The 21,769-nt window shown below is 41.2% G+C and overlaps 1 protein-coding gene across 1 annotated transcript; it reads left to right on the top strand.

Moving 5' to 3' along the window:
* The first annotated feature begins 368 nt into the window (after positions 1-368).
* On the top strand, positions 369-6,857 carry slitrk5b (SLIT and NTRK-like family, member 5b). The gene is made up of 2 exons (XM_035604161.2): positions 369-714; positions 1,159-6,857. The coding sequence occupies exon 2, from the start codon at positions 1,216-1,218 to the stop codon at positions 3,817-3,819; it is 2,604 nt and encodes an 867-aa protein (XP_035460054.1). The 5' UTR covers positions 369-714; positions 1,159-1,215; the 3' UTR covers positions 3,820-6,857.
* The last annotated feature ends 14,912 nt before the right edge of the window (positions 6,858-21,769 follow it).

Here is a 21,769-nt window from a genome sequence, read left to right on the forward strand (position 1 = left end):
AGAGGGGGGGAGAGAGGGATGAAGAGAGGGATAGAGACAGAGAGAGGGAGAGAGGGAAACGGAGAGGGATGGAGAGAAAGAGAGGGGGAGAGGAGAGAGAGGGGGGGAGAGAGGGATGAAGAGAGGGATAGAGACAGAGAGAGAGAGAGAGACAGAGAGAGAGAGAGAGAGGGAGAGAGAGAGAGGGGGGGTGGGGAGAGAGAGACAGAGACAGAGAGAGACAGAGACAGAGAGAGAGGGATAGAGAGAGAGAGAGAGAGAGAGAGAGAGGGGGTGGGGAGAGAGACAGAGACAGAGAGAGACAGAGAGAGAGAGAGAGACAGAGAGAGACAGAGACAGAGAGAGAGGGATAGAGAGAGAGAGAGAGAGAGAGAGAGGGGGGGTGGGGAGAGAGACAGAGACAGAGAGAGACAGAGAGAGAGAGAGAGAGGGATAGAGAGGGATAGAGAGGGAGAGTATGCAACTTTCCGTTTCCAGGCATCGCCGTGTCTCCTCCGGCTCAGCAGCCTGGTTAAAGAGAAGCATTTGTCAGTTATGGTTGATCAGCGTTTCTTTCATCCTCTCAAGTGCATTAGAGACGGACGAGGGACGACGCTCTCCGTGAATAGATCCCGTGTCCTGTTCTCGTTTTGACGGATTAAAAAAAAAAAGAAAAGAAGAAAGAAGATGCGCTGAAAGACCTAACGAGCGCCCATCTCCATCGATGTGCGTGAGGTACGTCCCCCCCGCCCCCCCCCCCCCATGAGGAGTTTTAGCAGGGACGTCACGCGTCCCCTCCTCGTGTCTGACCAGGCTCGTCCTGCCATGTGCATGTCTTTATGTGCGAAGCAGCATTTCATTGCATGTTGTATGTCTATGAAGCGAACGCGCTATGGCTTCGCCTCGTCTCGGATTGAGACAAACTGTGTTTTGTGCCCATGCCTCGCTTTGACCTTGCTTTCTGCCACATAGCTCGGAGGAGTTGCTTTTTCTATCATGCTTTGTTTGAGCCATCTGAGATCAGCAGCCGAGCAGCCAGAAGTTTCCTCTGGGTAATGGCACATGGAGCGTTGACTCATGCAGGCTTGGGCTTGTTGTGTGGAAGTTGTTTTCACTGCAGTCTGCCTGATTTGTATGACAGTGTGTGTCTTCTTTTTTATTTGTTTGTTTAATCTCTAGATGACATTGAGGACACCTTAGCGGGACCGTGGGCCGGGGACAATCCATTGCAGGAAAATGCATCTTTGGATTTCATGTGTTTTGCTGAGTGCAGCGTCGGTGGGCACCGCTGAGATGTTTGGCGGCTATGGGGAAATATGTCAACGACTGTGTGCCTGCGAGGAGCGAGAGGGGATACTTACAGTGAGCTGTGAAAACAGAGGAATTGCGAGCCTCTCAGACATAAGCCCAGTGTACTTCCCCCCGTATCATCTGCTGCTTACAGGCAATCTTTTGAAAAAGCTGTCAGCCGATGATTTTGTTGAGTGCAAAGGACTCACAATACTGCATCTGGGAAATAATGACATATCGGAGGTTGAAGCAGGAGCTTTCAATGGACTTCAGGGATTAAGGCGCTTACATCTCAACAACAACAAAATTGATGCCTTGAAGGAGGAGTTTTTCTTTGGCCTTGAGAGTCTGGAATATCTGCAACTTGATTATAATTATATCACTCACGTGGCACCAAATGCCTTCAGCAGGCTTCGGCATCTGGAGGTCCTGATTCTGAATGACAACTTAATATCAACGCTGCCTGTGAACATTTTCCAGCATGTACCATTGACTCATTTGGACTTAAGGGGGAACCAGCTCAAAGTACTTCCGTACTCAGGTCTGCTGGAGCACATGAACAGTGTTGTGGAGTTACAGCTGGAGGAGAACCCGTGGAACTGTTCCTGTGAGCTGATTGCTCTCAAAACCTGGCTGGAGAGCATATCGTACACGGCGTTAGTCGGCGATGTTGTTTGCGAGTTCCCTTTTCGGCTTCATGGGAGAGATGTTGATGAGGTCTCAAAACAGGAGTTATGCCCGAGGAGGGCCATCGCTGAATATGAGATGCCACCCCTGCCACATTTGAGCAGTGATGCATACTTCAGGACCACGCCAACTCTACTTACGGCTTCCTTCACTTCATCTGGGATTGCACGGTCCTCATCAAGGCCCACCAAGGCACCTAGGCAATCTGGCAAATTAAAATCAAGACCCACTGCCCGCATTTCATCTAATAAGCCACAAAATTATGGGCAAATAATTTCATATCAGACCAAATCCCCCGTGCCTTTAGATTGCCCGTCTGCCTGCACCTGCAACCTTCAAATTTCAGACCTCGGCCTGAATGTGAACTGCCAGGAGCGAAAGATTGAGCATATATCTGACTTAAATCCCAAACCTTACAATCCCAAAAAGATGTATCTCACAGGGAATTACATCCCTGTCGTGCGTCGATCAGATTTTATTGAGGCAACTGGACTAGATTTGCTTCACCTTGGTAACAATCGAATAGCTCGCATACATGACAGAGCGTTTGGTGATTTGACACATCTAAGAAGACTTTACCTCAATGGGAATTTGATAGACCATCTCACAGCTGATATGTTTTATGGGTTGGAAAGTCTACAGTTCTTATATTTAGAATACAATGTCATTAAAGAGGTTGCTCCTGACACCTTTCAGCATGTAGCCAAACTCCAGCTTCTTTTTCTGAGCAATAACCTCCTGAAAACTTTACCGGTGGGAACATTTAATGGCCTGACACTAGCCAGACTAAACCTTCGCAGCAACCACCTGCGATATCTGCCAGCCCGCGGTGTACTTGATCAGCTTACATCACTGGTGCAAGTCGATTTGTATGAGAATCCCTGGGATTGCTCTTGTACCATATTGGAGTTGAAGATGTGGCTGGAGCAGCTTAGCACAGGCACAGTTGTCAACAATGTCATCTGTGGCTCACCTAAGAGACTAGCTGGGGAGGATATGAGATACATTAAGACATCTAATTTCTGCCCTAATAACTCTGATGTACTTGCCTCCATGATCCCGCCCTCTGAAGAATCTTTCCCTGGCAGCACTATCACCATAGAAACATCCTTGGACTCGGACGCACAGTACAGTGCCATTCCTTTATCTGTGATGATTCTTGTCCTTCTCCTCATGTTCATCGTGTCTGTTTTTGTGGCGGCAGGGTTGTTCGTGGTAATGAAAAAGAGACATCAGAAGAATCAAAATGAGCAGAACCACTCCATGAATGCTTGCATCAGCTCACTCAACATGGAATATGGCCTCTACAAAAAGGGAGCCATTCCGAAAGTGAGAACATCGGCTGGACACGTATACGAGTATATCCCACCTCCCGCAGAATCCACGTGCAGAACTGCGGCTCACACCCCGACGGACAGCAAATCAGTGGATGGATTTAAAGACTTTGATGAGTTGAGCGGCGCTTTTCTGGGTAACTCAGACGAAGAGGCAGTCAGTAATGTAATAAGCTCAGAATACAGTGCCAATACTCCAGAGCCTCTTAACAAGCCCTCCACCCCTCACCAAGATGATCCATGTTACTACAGAGATGCTCTTCAGCCTGACAAGAGCACGCGCTACAGCAATACGCTACCATGCAGGCACACGGCGCGTTCATCGAATCAGTATACCTCAGACTTTGATGCAAGGCAACAGTACATGCACCCAGATAGAATACAACAGACAATACTCTATTGTGCAGCACCAAGTACTGTTTATGTGGAGCCCAACAGGAGCGAGTACTGGGAACTTAAAGCAAAGCTTCATATTGATCCTGATTACCTTGAGGTTCTTGAAAAACGAACCACATTTACACAGTTTTAAAGACTTAACCCGAAGACGGTCATAGTGGACGCATTGGTGCAATGGATCCATTTTAATCAGCAAGCGAACCATGTCATGCTTTGCAGAACTGAATTTTAAAGGGGAACACTACAAATAACTTTATATCAGTACTTTATACCTTAGGTGGTTGGTTAAGATTTGTAAACATGAATAAAAGGCCACAATTCCAAGACTTTCATGACGCAATCCATCATAAAATACATCCTGGAGCTGTTTGATTGACATAATGTGAGACTGAGCTTTTACCAATAAAATTAGCTGCATTTCAAAAGTGTCAATTACCGTGCAGACGATATGTTCTTTTCTCAGAATAAACCAGATTTTTGTGACAGACAAATACATGACTCAAAGCTGTTTTGTTTTTTTCTTAAAATTCTTTAAGTTGAAACTCAAACATGGGACAAAATCAAATTAATTCTGCAAGCAAATTTATCTGTGACCCGAGTGTAGGTGTAGACAAAAGTCCCACAGCCCACGCATCTGTGAAGATACATTGTGCTCCAGTTAAATGTGAAGTCATTTAGAGGTGTATATATTCCTCTGGGATGCACAGCTCTGGGATCATAATATTAGACCATGAGATCATAAAACAAATTATAATGTACTATCTCAAATCACAGATTATGAGGCCAGTAAATCTCTGGGTAAGGAAATAATTAATGTATCCTAAAAATAAACTGAACCAGCCTACTGCATATACTGCAGGGTAATCTGGGAAAATCAGCGGTGTTCCCCAAAAGCCTTCCTATCTCTACAACAACTGCACTTTTTGGATTATAAACACATGTTGTATTGGTTTGAATGTAAGTATTGTAACTTCTCAGAGATGTTGAAACTGAAAACAATTATAATCACAACTGTATTTGTAAACAGAAAGAAATTTAGCTTTAACTGTTGGTGTGTACCATATGCCACCGATGTGTACAAATGCATTTTCCTGGCATTTTACATAAACATACAGCTTGAAAACACACTTCATGTTCATAATTGATGAACTATAATGAGGTATTTTTTCGTTCGTACAATATCAAAGCACTTCAGAAATCAGATGATAATATATGCGAACTTTGACCCCCACAAGGATATTACGTCTGAATACATCTCCAATTATCCTCCAGTTGCAATACGTCTGAGTAGATTTACAATAAATACAAGTCAAATACATCTCCGTATTCCTCTTGTTTGAATTTCAGCTGAAAAACGTTTAAAATTTCATGTGGGCCTCAGGCCCATATATACATATTTTAAATGACTGCATATTTTTATACAAACAAATGTGGATATTGAGCTTTTTTTGATTGTCCTTTCTTTTTCTTTTTTAATTTAGAAAGAAAAATGCACTATTGACTTCGAAAGGTCAACAATGATGTCACTTTCTGAAATGCACAAGATGGTGTCACGTGCATATAGCCATAGAAGTAGGTTTGATAACTCCATACACATGTTGAAAACGTTGCACTATGCATTGATATAGATTATACTTAGACAATCTGTACAAAATACCCACGACTCCTGATTTTCTAAAACTTTATATGCTTCATGTATTCATGGGATCGCAGTGTAGATTTGTACATATTGCATTACAATGAAAAACACTGCGTCATTATGCGACATTGTTTGTCTCTTCTTACTTTGTGTTGGATGGTCTGAAATCTGGCAATTTGACTTTGCCTCTGTTTCTCTCTTTTTTAGGAGGGATTGATAGGTACTGTTACACATGTGTGGAGGGGTGCAAACGCTTTAGCTATTAGATTGAAAAGCACAACTGGTGAAAGCAGCAGCTGAATGAAATGAGCCATATTTGTGCATGGAAATGTTCAGTGCTCTAAAAAGAAAATAAAGCACATCATCCAGTCTTAATGCAGTCTAACCATTTTCTGGGTCAATAGTGTAAGCCAAGATATGAGACTTTCCCGAGGAGTTTAAAATTCACATCATATGCAGTATTATGCACTGAGCCTGTCATCTTAACTCAGCTAATTAGAGGACGTGGTGTATCTGGACCCTGTCAGCATGTCACCAAGTGTTACACTGCAGCGTTAGTCATGGTGTTTATCAAGGATACAGTCTTGGTTTGTTCCCTTTCACATTTCCAGAGTAATTTTGTGATTATTTTGTCACTTGACCCGTCGCTTGCTCATTGGAAATTTCTCAGAACAAACGAAATGAAATCTACACAGTAAAGCATGATGTAAACCTGCACAGGTTTGTACAATGAAACGTGTTGCGTGTCAGATTATTTTATATCAATATGTTGCTGTGAAGTTTGTGGTGAAAACACTGTAAACCTGCAAACATGCACAGACGGATACACACAAATTGTTTTTATTGTGATCAGTGGCTGGCATGTAGTTACTAGTTTCAGTATCACATTTGATCATTGTCATTTTTTCTAAATGTCTGGTACATTTCAAACAACCAAACTAATGCAACAGATGAGTAAATAACAAATCAATGCAGGGCGAATAATCTAATTTGCCTCTGCATTTAGAGGAAAATCCCTCTGAGATAATTGTTAATGTTTTATTTGTAAGAATCTTGACAAGCCAACTGTGCAATGGAAACAATATGTACTGTATATATAAGCAATTTGTAATGCTATCTTTTCTCTTCCTTCTTTTTGTAATTGATAACCAAATGCAGATAGCGTGAATACTGATAATCCAAAAACATGTGAAACTGAAATTTGACTGTCCTGGGTATATGTGCAAATGTTCCATTTGCAAAGTAGAAGAGGTCCAGTCAGTGGCTTATATCCTATTCCAGTTATTATATTTCTTTTGTTTGTTGTTTTTCTTATGAAACAGTGATTTTCTATGTCAACCTTTTATTTGTAAATAGAACACTTCATCAGCATTTCCATGCAAACCTTGCATCAGCTCTGAAAAGCAAAAACCTGCTCTCATACTGCAAAAAAAAACACGGTCCAACTAGGAATATGTGGGGTAAATATATCTATGGTGTGCTGTTTCTTTAGTTGTTAGTTGATGAATAAAAGATATGCATTCATTTCATTACCCTTGTGTCTGTGTTCCCTTCACCCTTATTGTGGCATGCAGTACGTTTCATAGTGTAGATGGAGGACAGATTTTACAATGTTACACAAAACCCCATTGGCATTTTTCAGAACACTACTGAAATTAAAATCAACTGCAACTGAGGCAAATATTCAGATCAAGCCCATTGTCATGGTTTCAATTAGGCAAATGGAAAATAAGGACAGGGGCTGTGTTATATAATGGAGAAGTAAGTAAGTGCTCCATGTTTCCGTAGTTTGATTCAGTATCACCCAAAGACATTTAGACTTAAGAAGATAAATGATCAATTCCCTCACGTATAAATTGATTAATTATAAAATGCCCAAAGCGCTCAGACAGCTGCACAAACAGCGGCCGCAGAACATGCCCGGGGCAGTATCACAAAATGTGCATACACCAAATTCAAGTTTCTCGTATCCGTTTGGATTCACAGTGTTTGATCTTTAGCTTCCCACAGCAACAGAGGATGTACATTCTTGTTTTAGCTGTTATTTGTTTTTACACCGGAATAAGAACATTTTGAAATTAAATGTGACTGTGCAATATGAACACATCTGCATGCGTATGATAGCAGACTACTTACAGAGACACCATATTCTTAGCAGACAGAGCTTCCAGGAGACCCAGTATCCATGGAAACATCCAATTACCTGACACAGAAAAAAAAACAAAACACAATTCTAGAGCAAGAGCACACCAGCACACAGCAATCTCATTTGTAACTCAGCCTTCTAACAGACATGTGATTATGTTGCATGTTCTGCACTAAATTGTACACTTTGTTTTATAAAAAAAAAACAGATTGAAGACAACTTGCATGAAATACATCTCCTGCAGTGCATAGATGCGTGTTTGATAAATATTCAATCTGCCTCTGAAAAGTGCTACGTTTTAATAAGACTAACCATGTGGGCGACCTTTGACTTAGATTGATGGTGTTGTGTTGCTTGGCTTCTCGAAGACCCCGGATTTGCCGTGGAGGGGGGAAATTAGGGCAGATCTGCATTATGTAAGCTTGACGAGATGTGTCAGGCTGTGTGAAGAGAGCATATGACTGTAAGCATTCCCCAAAAGGGCTTTTTACAGGAAAGCAAACTCTACATTGAGATGCTACGGAGTCAGACCTCCTTTACAAGCCCTCTATTTCTTTTACAGTGGAGAGTAAAATAGAATCTCACATCTGGCGACATATGCATGGTTTCCAGTTGTTAGTCTCAGACTGTGTCTGTCCCTGAAGCTTTTTCCATCTTCTGTTTCCCTGTGCAGCAATGCTTCTCTCTCTCTCTCTCTCTCTCTCTCTCTCTCTCTCTCTCTCTCCGTCTCTCTCTCTCTCTCTCCGTCTCTCTCTCTCACACACACACACACACACAAGTGCATGTGTGTGTGTGTGTGCGTGTGTTTGAATGTGTGAGTCTGGGTGCATAAATTATTGACTCAGAGTGTATTCACGCTTGCCTCAAGGACTTTGGTCAAGCAACGTGGCGATACCTTTTATGAGTTCTTTGCATCTTTCGCTCGTCTTTTGTGTCAAAAACCTTCAGGACTCCAACAAGCAAATAAAGGTCCGCTGTAATAATTAATGCGGTACATCTTGAACATAAACTGCCATTTATCTGTGTCCGGCGTGGTTATAAATAATGCACGTAGTCGGGGGTTGCCCATTGTTTTAGATTGATTTGAATAGAAATGGCACGCAGCTGGTGACGTGCTGGTCATTACAAACCTAGAGAGGGGGATTTGGAATCGGGACGTGCGAAACTTTGCCAGTATATTTGCAACAGCTGGAAAACAGTACTGTATGTGTGAGACACACTAATGTTTACGAGGGCTTATCCAGGCTTATGACTGAGAAAAGTGACAAAATCCCCCTTCATCCCCCCATTTATACTAGGCACTAAACACGAGGATGATATTTCACATAATGCAAAGATAAAAGCTTTGGCACAGAGGAAACACAGTGAGTCGATGTCTATAAAAGGCTTTTGTAGCCCATGAGTACTCTGCATTACAATGCTCTCTGAGATTTTCCTGACGGTATCAAGATAAATTACAAATATTCCGTGAATATTATCCGCCCTAAAAATCATGTTTTCCCTAATTCAGTCACCAGCATACTGTGCAGCTCATGCTGCCCCGCAGAGTCCCTCGTCTCGCACCACCCTTTGTCCATGCCTGATACCCGCACTCTTTTGTATCAGCCCCCTTTTCCTCATGGCTCTTCCAGCACGTCAAGGGCACGTCCTTCTGTAAGTGTCACTATAACCGCTGCAACAGAGTGACATGCTCGTTGGCCTGTAATTTATAGTGACAACAAACAGCCCCAGATGGACGACACACTTGCATTTGTGAATGTTCCATAAAATAAATGATTGTGTTGAAACGAAACAGAGTGAAAATAGTTTTTTGTCTCATGCTGGATTTATTTATGAATGCAGCACACGAGCGTGATTCACAACGGCAGCGTCTCCTCCTGATATGAAAAAGATGTGACCTGAAAGGGCCCTGTTTGTGTTTCCTCATTCGGTTGAGAGAGGGGAGAGACACAAATCTCACGATGAAAAAGCAGCGGTGCCTGAACAATGACGGCACACTCAAGATAAGAGGCAGTTGCAAAGGGCATGTTTCTTTCTACAGAAGCATTGGCAAGTGACCTCTTGAAGAAAACTGCAGGGCGAGATTACACACGACCAGCCGCACAATTAAACCTGGTAACTGGCTGTTACTTTAAAATTTCTGAAAGACACACGTTTTCAAAGCCCAAACCATTTCTTTTCTATCATTTTTGGTACACGTTGTCCCCAGAAGAGTCATAATCTCATGATTTCACACACCAAGATAAATCGGACTTTGCTGTGAAGCTGTTGAATCGAGGGCTATGAAGTGTGAGTGGACTATTACAGACCGCACTGTGGCAGCCTGAATTTAAATGCAGCCCCTGCTGCACTGTTGCACATTTCTGTCTTCCTCTTTCCTGGCCTTCTCCTAAAACCAAAGTGACAACCGGAGGAAGGCAGCTAACCACGCGCCTGCTAATGTTGAAATGTTTGGTTTGCTCTGACAAGTAGCGGTTAATCTGATCGTACCTCTCGAGAACGAGAGGAACTAATTAGAATAATTAATCTCCTACCACATTTACTATTGGCCATTTCCTACAAATGAGTAATTTGCAATTAATGACTTAATTGAGTTCACTTGACAGCCCTGCATTGTATCTGATAACAGCATTCAATCCATGATTAATAGGTTGTGTGGTTTAATCTTCATAGTGAGAGATTAATAGGCAGCGTAGGGATCCACAGGATATGTGTGTGTATATATATATCTATATATATATATATAGATATATATATATATATATATATATATATATATATATATATATATATATATATATATATTTCCAGGGAGTTTTGTCATGTTTGAATTCAGCTAAACAGCACCACATTTAGACTGTATTAGTGATAGCCTAAACTTTTCTGGAAATGCAGTATTGTTTTTTGTTTTTGTCATCCTGGCGCAGTGTCAGATAAATAATGCAACCCCCTGAGCTGATAAGGATTTGGTGTCTTGCTCAAGGACGCCGCAGTAGAATAAACATTCGGGCTGACAGGAGAACCTGTGTGACCCTCATCACCACGCACGCTGTCGGCGTCTTGTTCAGTAACTTAACAGCACGGGACATGGTTAAAAAGCAAAGACGGCTACATAAACCCTGACCCCGTCGTGCAAAGGCGCTAGTCCACTTAAATCGCTCTCATCTTCAAGACGTCTCATAACGGTGCAAAAACCTGCTAGTTACTGTTGAATTCCTGTATTTTCTTAACCTCTTTTTCTTATTCTTGTGTTGCTGTTCATTATTCATGTTACTTCACTTCACCTCGGAAGTCGTTTTGAGTACCCCTCTGAAATCAGCCGTTGTATGGGTCCTTGTATTTATGCACGTTTCAGTGCATCGTATAAACATTCAAATGTACACAGCATTGTCTACAAACGCTGGAAGGAAAACTTTCCACTCTCTTAACCGGTGGCTAGTCAGACTTAGTTAAACTTGAAGATAACTTTTTAGTGTAAAGTTCAAGGCATACCAAGATTCCCATGCCGTCAACTCCCGTGACAGGCTCAGGGTGTGCTGTGCTTCTCAAAAGCACTTTTCCGTGTTTCTGTCTCCCCTCGCTTTTGCGTATGCTTGTGGGATTTACAGCGTGCTACAATGGATCCAGACAGATGGCAAGGTGGGGGTGTTGGGAAACCATCTCCTGAACCTTAGGGAGCACAGATGTACACAAGCTGTCAAACAAATGTCTTCACCCTGAGTTGTATGTCTTATGGTATAATGAGATTGTGACTCTGACATTCATTTTAACAGTTGTTCAGGCATCCAAAAGAACTGTGGATTCAGTTTAATGCCAAATTCTTTGCTTTTTGTTAAAAAAAGACTTCATGCACACACTCCTCTATTAATTATGTCGTTGCTGTGCCAACAGGATCTGTGTATCCTCTATGAATGCATCGGGGCAACAAGGCCATCAGGAATTACCATAAAGTGGAGCAGCAAATAGGTCATGAAAATCATTAATATTCAAAAAGCAGCTACATCAAAGAGTGGTGAGCCAATTCCTCAGCATTAACTACAGTTGACCATTCATATCTTTCCTCATTAACCACACTCGGAAGCAGTATTTGCTGAAGGCTGTGTGCTTTAGGCCGGTGGCAAGTGCATCAGAACACTTCTTTCAAGTTCCTAAAGTACCATGCAGCAATACGACTCCTAACAAAAGACTGAGAGCACCTCTCTCTGCCAGGGCTCTTTATGTGTCAGCTCCAGTAATACTGATGAAGCTCATCGCAATTTATGTGAGACACTACTTCTGCTGTTCACCGTTGACTGGATAATTGACAGGCTATTGTTGGGCGACTGCCCAGATTTCCCAGATTTCCCAAAAGACATGTCAAATTTGTCCAGTCAACCATTTCAAGACTTCAGCACTTTTGACAACGATTGTTTAGCTTTACCGCAAACAAAACTCCGGCGCCGTTCGAGTAATTTGAAAGATGCCAAAACATCATTAAAAAATCAACAAACAGCAGCTGACAATGTTCTTTTTCTAAAAATTCTCAACCCTCTTGCAGTTTGGCCCTTCCCTTATTTCAGGAGCCTGATAACAGTCACGTGAGTGTGAATCTTGCAGGACTATATGGAAACATGCATACATAAATGTGACATTAACAGGATATAGGTCCATCTTAAATATGCCACAGATAAACTGCGTCATCTCTGGAATATCTCACAGTCCACTTGAAATATGCCGGGGGACTTTGGCGGTAAATCAATTCGGAATTTTGAGTGATGAGGGTGCCAGTCTTTATCCACACTGACATATTCCCACTAACCCATACAGTATACCTAAAATGACGGTTAATGCTTTTTTCTATCATATAGAGCATTACTCAACCAACTCGAACGCTCAGATTGAAAAGAAGCCCCGTCATCTTCAAGCTGGAGAGCAGCGCCACAGAATGTAGCTGAGGTCCGCACTAACAAAGGGACAGAACACACGACAGAGAGGGAGAATCCCTGATGGGTCTTGAACGCAGCTGTATCTGCCTCTGCAGCATCAGCGACCACAACGCAGGTGACTGCGGGCCCGACACACTCCATGCAGATGACTGGACTAACACGATATTCAGCCGTGCCTACTCAGAAAAAAATTCCTCCTAATTCTTTTTGATGTCCATGCAGAACAATGCGAGCCGACAGCTCGACTAAGTGCCCGTTTCATGCAGAGACGGACGAATGTGAGCTTACCGCCACGTGTTATATTTGTGTGGTGACAGGTGTGAAGTGAGGGATTGCTCCTCTGGAAAGCATGAAAAAAGCGTTGTGTTTTGTTTAGTTTTTTCATCTGCGTGGTAACACCAGAGCCACCTGCTGCAGCTGAGCTCGCTGAGCGTGTGAGAAGCCCCTTGCCGAGCCGTCCTATGGCGACACACGACGCAGCTCATCAGCAAACTAATTGCAACGCATTTCACGTGATGCTGAATTAATACAAAATCTTTGGACATGTGTGGCGAAAAAAATCCGGCCTCCCACCAGTTTACAATGCGAAACTCATAAGAATGTAAGATCAATTATTAAAAAGACACTATTTTAGATTTCACAATGTCTGTTAATAATTCATCGCGTATCCCACATATGTGAGAATACCTGAGTTTGTGTGGGGGGTGTACCTGCATTTTTATAGTGCCTCCTCAATTCACTAATTCAGAATTTAACACAGCAATCCTGCCAAAAAATATTTAAATAAGAGAAGTGGAAGACAAATGTCTTTTTTTGTCTCTGTGTTCTGTTAAATGACAAGAGATTCCTAGAATGGGATGAATTCCCGTGAACAGATTACATAAAAATGTCTTCCCCTTTATTCAAAGTGTTGATCGCAATTTTGATGGGCTCTTTTTCCCACGGGGGGAGAAATCTCCCACGGGTTATAACGAAGTTCGACTCCCCACCCAGCCACTGGCTACCAGATCAAAGCAATGTTCGCTCACTGGAAAATTGGCGAGCAGGGGGAAAAGTTGGTTGCCATAGCAACTAAAACCCACTTATTGTCGGTGTCGTGCTAGAATTTTATTACTAGGACAAGAACCAATATTTACAACATTAATCAACAAAGCTCTTGCTTATACAACAACACCTGCTGTGATGATGCAGATGGCGGCAGCAGGTTTTATTTACAGATATTACACACAGTGTATTAAACGTGAATATGCCATACACTATTACCTAAACATTGTTTTTTCTTTCCATTAGGAAGAAAACAGTTTTCATTAAGCTGTATATACAGTGCAGTTCTTTTTTTTTTCTTTTCTTGCATGTATGTATAACTCGCATTTACTTTGCATATATGCCCATCTGCCCTTCCCAGGAGACGTTCTATGGCACAGGATGATGGCAACATCAAATATTCACACTTGGATTTCACCACACTCAGAACGAGAGCGTCCTTGGAAGTCTGACATCTCCTGTATAATTAAGTTGTCTGGATTAAAGCAGGAACGGAGCCTAATCAGCAGAAGGATACGATGATAAGCATTAAGCCACAAAGACAGGAATTATTAAAAACCTCTTCTGATCAGAAAGGTCCCATAATGCATCCATCCTTCAAGAATGAGGTCAACCACTTTGGGTTTCCACATAGTCAAATCCATTAAATATGTGGGTTTGACAGCAGCTGTGGAAACCTGCGCTGGCTCGGTGTGTGAAACCACATCACAGCGAGGGAACAGACCAACAAAAATGTCCTTGGTTCTGACAGTGTCATTGATTTTAGTTCATTTTCTCTTGGAATGTAAAAGAATATGTCCATGCAACATAAGACGGCAAACACTTGATATTTCTGAGTAACTTTAAAATAGCCTCTCTATTTCAGTCGCTCATTAGAATGTTTATTACCATCTTTTTGTTGTTTAACTCATTTGACATTTGTCCTCTGCCCACCTCGGCGGTTTGAGAACTCTGCACCAATTTCAAATGTTCCTTTTAGTCACTTTTCACCAATTGTCGCCTAGAAAATGCCATTCTTACACCCAACGCAATCAAAATGGCCATTGTTCCATATTTGTCATAAGGTGGGTATGACTCAGAAAGTATTCCTGTTTGATTTACTCCTCCATAAAAGAATACCACAGACATCACAATACACCATTATCATCACTAGTTCCATCTGCCCCCCCACATTGCCACGGTCATGAAATGAAAATGTTCTACAGTAATGTGCAGCAGAGCACAACGTTTTGCAATGTCAAGACAATGTGAATGTACTGTAAAATTCATCAATTATTCATACTAAGGAGTTGGAACATTGGAAGGATTTTAAGTTTCTCCTGCTCTTTCATCATCTGATGTTGAATGCCAACATCAGCATGTCTCTTGATGATATAATGTAGTAAGTGTGCGTGTGTGTGTGTGTGTGTGTGTGTGTGCGCGCGTGTGTGCGTGTGTGGGTTTGTTCGTGTGCCGCCTGTGTGTCTGTCGCTGCATTACACTCCCCTTTCACCTCTTAATACCTGACTCCTTACTGTTCCAGATAATGTAATTAATCATCACACAATCGTTAAGACATCACTTCGAATTTGTCTACCAGGGTAACTAAGGTCTAATTACAGACTAAAATATGACTTCCATTTAAGCAGTGGATGACTTCTGTGTGCTTAAGAGCCAGTGGACGGGTTAAATGTATGCTCAGGGGTTGGCTATACAACATTAAAGGATAATACATATATAATGCACTTCTTAATTTCTTGTGACAAATGTCTTATTATGCTTTTAAATGACTCTATGTCAGGGGGGTGGTGGAACGTCTTCCTCTGCCCGCAGGTGCTGCATCACCTCTTTGTGACATTTCTGCTTCTATTCATCATAGCAAAAAAAAAGAAAAATTACACTCATGCATAATATAAATAAATTATAATTTCGTCAAACAGAGGAACCTCTTGCCCTAAAGTCTAACTTCAACTGCCAGTATTACACACGTTATAGTCACATAACGATATTAACCAGATGTCTGTAATATATTACGAAAAGCCTCCCAGAAAAGTATTCCAGTTTTTGGTCTACTGATATCTAAAAATGTTAAACGTATATGTGCTGTTCATATTTTGTATCTTCTTATCAATAAATCATCATATATGACTATCTTGTGCCACAGGAAGAACTATTCATTACAAGAAATTGCCTGAATATGTCAATTTAATCTTCTTCAAGATAATATTTTCCCTATTAATTTAGTTTCCCCTTCACATTACTCTACCAAGCTTGAAAATGGATCCTTGTCAGGACATGCAGCATTATTCATAAAGTATTAATCAGTTTACTGTTTAATGATGTTCTCTGCATGTTTGAGGGGCCATCATGCCGCCTGTATCTTTAAAGTAATGACCCGATGCTCTTGGACAGACTTGAATATTAATTTGGAAAACCCTGGAATTGCTCTATACTGTACATCCTTACATAAGAACTTCTGGTGCTCTGAGCTTTTTTGCCCGATGTGCCGAAAAATAAGAATATCATTGATCCATGCTATAACTCTTCTTCTGTCCTTTACAACTGTGTCTCATCTTCCCACATCCTGGAACGTGTCCGACTGAAGTTTCAATGAGTCAGCTGTTCACGGAAGTTTTTTAGCACTCATAATGAAAAGAGAACACTGCACACGAAGCCATATAATATCCATGTTTGTTGATGTTAATGGTGTATTTTTGTGGGTCCTCTTTTTCATTTTGAACCCCAAACACAACTTAATCATTGAATGATTTAGATTTTTACAAATGATCCCTCATAAAAATGGAAACACACACACACACACACACACACACACACACACACACATATATATATATATATATATATATATATATATATATATATATATATATATATATATAACTAATTAAATAAACTAACAGATGGTTATGACCCTAGGCTGCAGTTCCCCTCAGTCCTGTAAAGCAATTTAGCATCTTTCTGCTCATCGTTGTGGTTTTACAGCCCACAACTCTCACTGCTCTCTTCAACCTTGATTCCAGCAGTAAGAGGCATCTTTGCACTATCTGCCCATAGCACCAAATGGCAGACAAATAAAAACAGTAACAAGCCGGTGAACAGAGTAGCACAGTTAGCGGCGGAGTTGGCGGAGACCAATTGTTTGCCCTAATCACCTTTATACAAAGCCATAGCTTGTTGCTCTGCCTCTAGTGCATTTCAATTATGCTGTCACTCGAGTCGGCTGTAGCCCCTGCATCGCTGTTTTAATAAAGAAGAAAACAATGTTGTCTGACGCCGACTTTTGTGAATCTCTTGTGTGTTTAGGAGCCAATTTCAATCACACAGCGCGGCGAACCCCATTAGTAATGGAACAGATGCAATTACAGCGTGCGGGATGAACAAAATACCATGCAAGCATCGAAAAAAAATGGGATTCGATAAAAAGAAAAGAAAAAACTTTATGCCATGTTGTTGCACAGTCATGCAGTAAACCAAAGCTGACCTTGACATGCCTGATGTGCCACTCGGAATTTACATGACAATGGAGAATCACAGTGGAATGGAACAAACCCCACGGTGGAACTGGAGTACAGTGCCTGTGCTGTGCACACATCAATCCTACTCTGAGCGGTAACGATCTGTGAGGCCACATGGCGACCTCAGAGGGACAGCAATGCGCCGACGCAACACAACGCTGCTTGCACAAGTGTCATCTTGAACGTCTCACACATAATGTGAGAAAGGGGGGGAACACATAATGTTAATAAACATGGAAAGACTTCCCCAGTATCTTCATTTATTACAAGTTTGCTAAAAATAGTCCCCGCAGCATGATTGAGAGGATTTATAATTGCAGCACCACGTTGTCTAATTACTGGAATTTCTCTTTTGCAAATGTTTATTTCTGTTTGAACTAAGTGACCAGGCTGCATATGTATCATTATTACTGTCCTTTGTGTGCAGCTCTCTCTCTCTCTCTCTCTCTCTCTCTCTCTCTCTCTCTAATGTGCCTCCTGGTCATGATGGATCATTTCATGGTCCAGTTGCTAATGTCTCTCTGGACAGCATGAATCACCTTCATCCATCCTAAATCTTTAGCATCCTGCTGCTATGTCATGTTAAAAGCTGTAATAGAATATCGGTGCCATGGTTAGATGCTCATATCATATTTTTCTCTGTTCAATGAGAAACGGTAACTTGCGCAACAGTGCATGATATTCCTCCCAAATATTCTCCATATATATTGTTATATTGTTAACATCCAGCCCAATCCCACTGTGTTCTTGAGGCGAGAAGGTTGATCCTCTGATAAATGAGGAACCAAGTGACAAATCTTGAACTCAGGTAAGTTAATAATGGTCTATTAATAGCAAGCTTAGACAAGCTCTGAATGCAAACTCCCCCTCTCAGTCTTGTCTCTGCAGCACCAGGTTTAGCGGAGTGTGTGTGTGTGTGTGTGTGTGGAATCTTAAAGGCAGGGATCCAGACACATTATTGAATGCTGACACTGAAGGGGTCAAAAAAGGAAGTGGCGCTGAATGGGAGTGATACAGAAACCCTCAGCACACTGGCAGCATAGTTAGTGCCATCATGCTGCAAAACTGTGATGGGCGGCATTTGCTGTGTCTCTCCAGAGAAAATCCTCTGGTTCATCTGTACCTGTTCCCTTCTCCTGTGAGGTTTCAGAAGTCTATGACGAGGATTTTATTTTTTTTCTCTTCTGGGACAAGTAGAAGTCGGGGTGTTGCATCAAACGCTTAAAGAATATGTGACATTTATAGGATTTGTCTGTTTCCAACAAAAAAAACTAAATTAAGGATGTTTGCCAGACAAACAGCAGTACATCTCTGCGTTGAGTTTATTTAAGAAATGTTGGTGCAAGCTTAGGCCACATTCAGACTGTGCTGGATTAGCTTCCGGGCTGAGAAAAGCAGAAGAATTGAAATGCAAATAGGACAGGGATTACTGAGAGAGCATTCACTCTACCAGAGCCCCTTCCATTAACTGAAGAAAGACGACTCACGTTTGAAAGAAGAAAAAAAGGATCTGAGCTTAATGATTATTCTCTCTTCGCTTACTTTTGTTTAGGGCAAACCAATAACTCAGTAAGTGTCTCGTCATGAGTGAGACATGAACAAATAGGAAAATGTTTTGCACCTGCTTAGTGGATTACTCAGAATACAATACAACAACAGCATAATGATCCAATCCGAGCCGGTAATCATTCCCATTACTCCACACACTCTAATAAACCAGTGTGCCGAGGCAGGCGGCCCCCTGTTCTGTAAACATGTCTGTCCTCGTTTGCATCAGTCTGAAAACACAACAGAGCTGACACAACATCTGTGAGAGAGGTAACATTTTCTACCAATATATGCATATATATATAAAGATATAGATCGATATGGAATTTGAATCCAAAGAAAATGGTGCTAAATGAGAAAGTGGATCATCTCAACTTCAAAGGCATGCTTCCTGCACACTCTGAGGTGTGAAATTTGTGGCTGCAGGAATAGCTGAAAGGAACCAAATATGATTTTTAATATTTTCTTTTTCTGATGTGTGAAGAAGACGAAAGAGGTTTATTGACTCTTCGCCACATCATTATAATGAACTCACTATGCTTGAATGTGTTTCAGTCTCCTCTGTTGCAAATTAATCATATTGTTGACAAGAAAAATGAAATTTCCTTTAATGTTATTCAAAGCTTAAAACTTTTTTTTCACATACAGTGGCACAAAATACTGTGCATTTATATTAATATGAGTCACATGAATATATACTACATTAATATCAAGGCATCATGTTGGACCAGTTTATCATTTTTCACTCAGACATGACGTGTATATTTTCCTGGGTGAAGAGTGCCCCCTGCTGGCACATTTTAAGCACAGCCCCACATTAGTCCCTCCATCCATTTATTCATTTCATTAATCATTCTGATCAGGGAGAAGTGACAACAGAGGAGTCCAAACTAACCTTTTCTTTCCCTGCAGCTTCCCCCACCTCTTCCCGGGGACCATCAAGCGCTCCCACGCATGCTGACAGATGTAGTGCTGACTGGAAATGTCTTTCCTGTCTCCTTTCCTCTCCTCCCTTTGTGCCACTTGTCTCCCATCAGGAAGCGAGGGAAGATAAGTAAATGATTGAAGGAGACAGAGGTGAAGAAAAGTTTTTCTGGTAGTGGTCCATGCTCAAAACTTTGAACGGCTGTGGCCCAGGAAATAGAGAGGGTCTTCTACTAACCAGAAGGTCAATGGTTCGATCACCGACTCCCCCAGTCAGCATTAAGTGTTAAATCTAATCCAAGTGTCCTTGGGCGAGACACTTAACCTTAAATTGCGACTGACTGCTGTGCTGCCAGTGTAAGAATGATGTGTAATAAAAACAGCGTTGCATATAGAGCTGCTGTGTGAATGGCTGTACTGTAAAGCCCCTTTGGGTGCTCAATAAGACTGTAAAATGCCAAATGTCCATTTAACCAAAGGCCAATAACTAGATCTGTCAATCAGTCAATTGATCTACGGAAAAATGATTGCCAACAGCTTGGGTTTCAACTGTAGACACAGATTTTTTTCTTCTTCTTTAATTCTCTGTGACTGAAGTTTCAAGAATGTTAGTTGTGAATGTGTTCTGGGGACTGAAGGTTGTTTTCTTGACTTTATTCTTTGGACAATGTTTCCTTGTGCTAGACCCTGAAGCCGCTTTTGTTTCCTGCAGTATTGGGACAGCTGGCAAGATCAAAGCACTAACACTATCGATATCTAGGTCACAAAGGAAAGAAAGGCCCGGGGGCGAAGACACAGCACACCTGTAGCCTCTCCAGTGTGTCCTCTCCCCAAGGTCTCATCCCAGCTTTCTCTCTGGGGATTAACAAAGATATCCTGTTAATGTTGCCTAAGCTGAATGAGAGAAAAAACTACAGCTCCTTTTTAAACTTTCTGAGAAGCCACCTGATTCATCACAGAGAACATTAACATGAATTGTTGTTTTTATTATTTCATTTTTTTTGTAGCTTTTGTAAAGAAAGAAAGCTGGCCCAGCCAACTATACATTGGAAACCACTACCACTGTTGGTTTTCACAATGTGAATTGGACAACTCATTGCAATAACTTTTGTTGTGCAATCAATGTTCAGACGTCTTCAGTTCAGAAAATAAGAATCAAGTCAGTTGTTCTCCAGGCTTTGTGCTCCAGCACATTTCACTTGACGTAAAATTATGGATACCAGATTAACAAGACAAGTCTCAGCTTTAACTTGAGCAGGTCTCCATGAATAAAGTAAGAACGCTGTGGGAGATATCGCACTTTATATATTTAAGCCCCAAATGGCCAAATCTGCATGGGAACATCAGTTCCCAGAGTGTGAGGATTCATTTCCAATGAGTAAATGGGGCTGTGACCAGTCAGTCACTTGGTAACCTCGGCACTAGTAGTTTACAGTGTTACATAATATGGCATATAATCATATTCTGCCTTTGGCAAAACATGACTTAGTGGCATACTTACTAGTTGTATATTGTACCTTTGTGGTTGCTACTGTTACTACTGAAAAACAGCTTAGAGTTTTAAATTCTGACAAAAATCCACTGTGACATAATATTAGTATGTGTGCTTTCAAAGTTTATTTGATTTGGGGTATTCAGACAGTTTTGGCAATAGTTAATTGTGTGATTAACTTCCAGTCCATTTTAATTTAATGAGGACAAGAAAACAATCAAAAAAATTGTTTAAAGTTACTATTAAAATATTTATATGATGTAAATAATTTATCCTGTAAAAACAGACTTTCTTTTAAAAAAATGTTAAACAAGGTGGTACATGTAGTTGCATAAATGTAAGCTGGACAAATGTATCAATTTATGGCCAGCCATTAAAAAATGGCTATTAAAATAAACACTTGTGGTTTTGGCTTTTGTTAAGTCCTTGTCATTCTTGTTTTAAATAGAAGTTCAAAATGTAAGATGTACTTCAGTAGCATAGGTGCCAGTTTGTCTTAGAAACATGAGAAGAAACAAGTGTCAGAACTGTTACTGGAAGTGGGGGGAAAATGAAAAATGGCACTGTGGAAAAAAAGCCCATCATGTCAACTAGGACAGGAAGCCTACAAGAAAAACCACAATAAAGCAAGTAAGACTATCTAAGCTTTGCGACAGGCAAGTTTTGTATTAGGTCCAGATGTTACATGGAAGTTATGATGGCTACTATGAATTTTTGGTGCCTTTGGTATGAAACTGTGACAGATGATCTTAATCCTTCCGTTGTCAAATGATGTAACATATTTTTACAGTTGAGGAACAGCTCATTCAACCTTCACCTCAGTTGAAAAGTTAATGATTTTGACAGTCAA

Source organism: Scophthalmus maximus, chromosome 14 (assembly GCF_022379125.1).
Source record: "Scophthalmus maximus strain ysfricsl-2021 chromosome 14, ASM2237912v1, whole genome shotgun sequence".
Taxonomy (NCBI): domain Eukaryota; kingdom Metazoa; phylum Chordata; class Actinopteri; order Pleuronectiformes; family Scophthalmidae; genus Scophthalmus; species Scophthalmus maximus.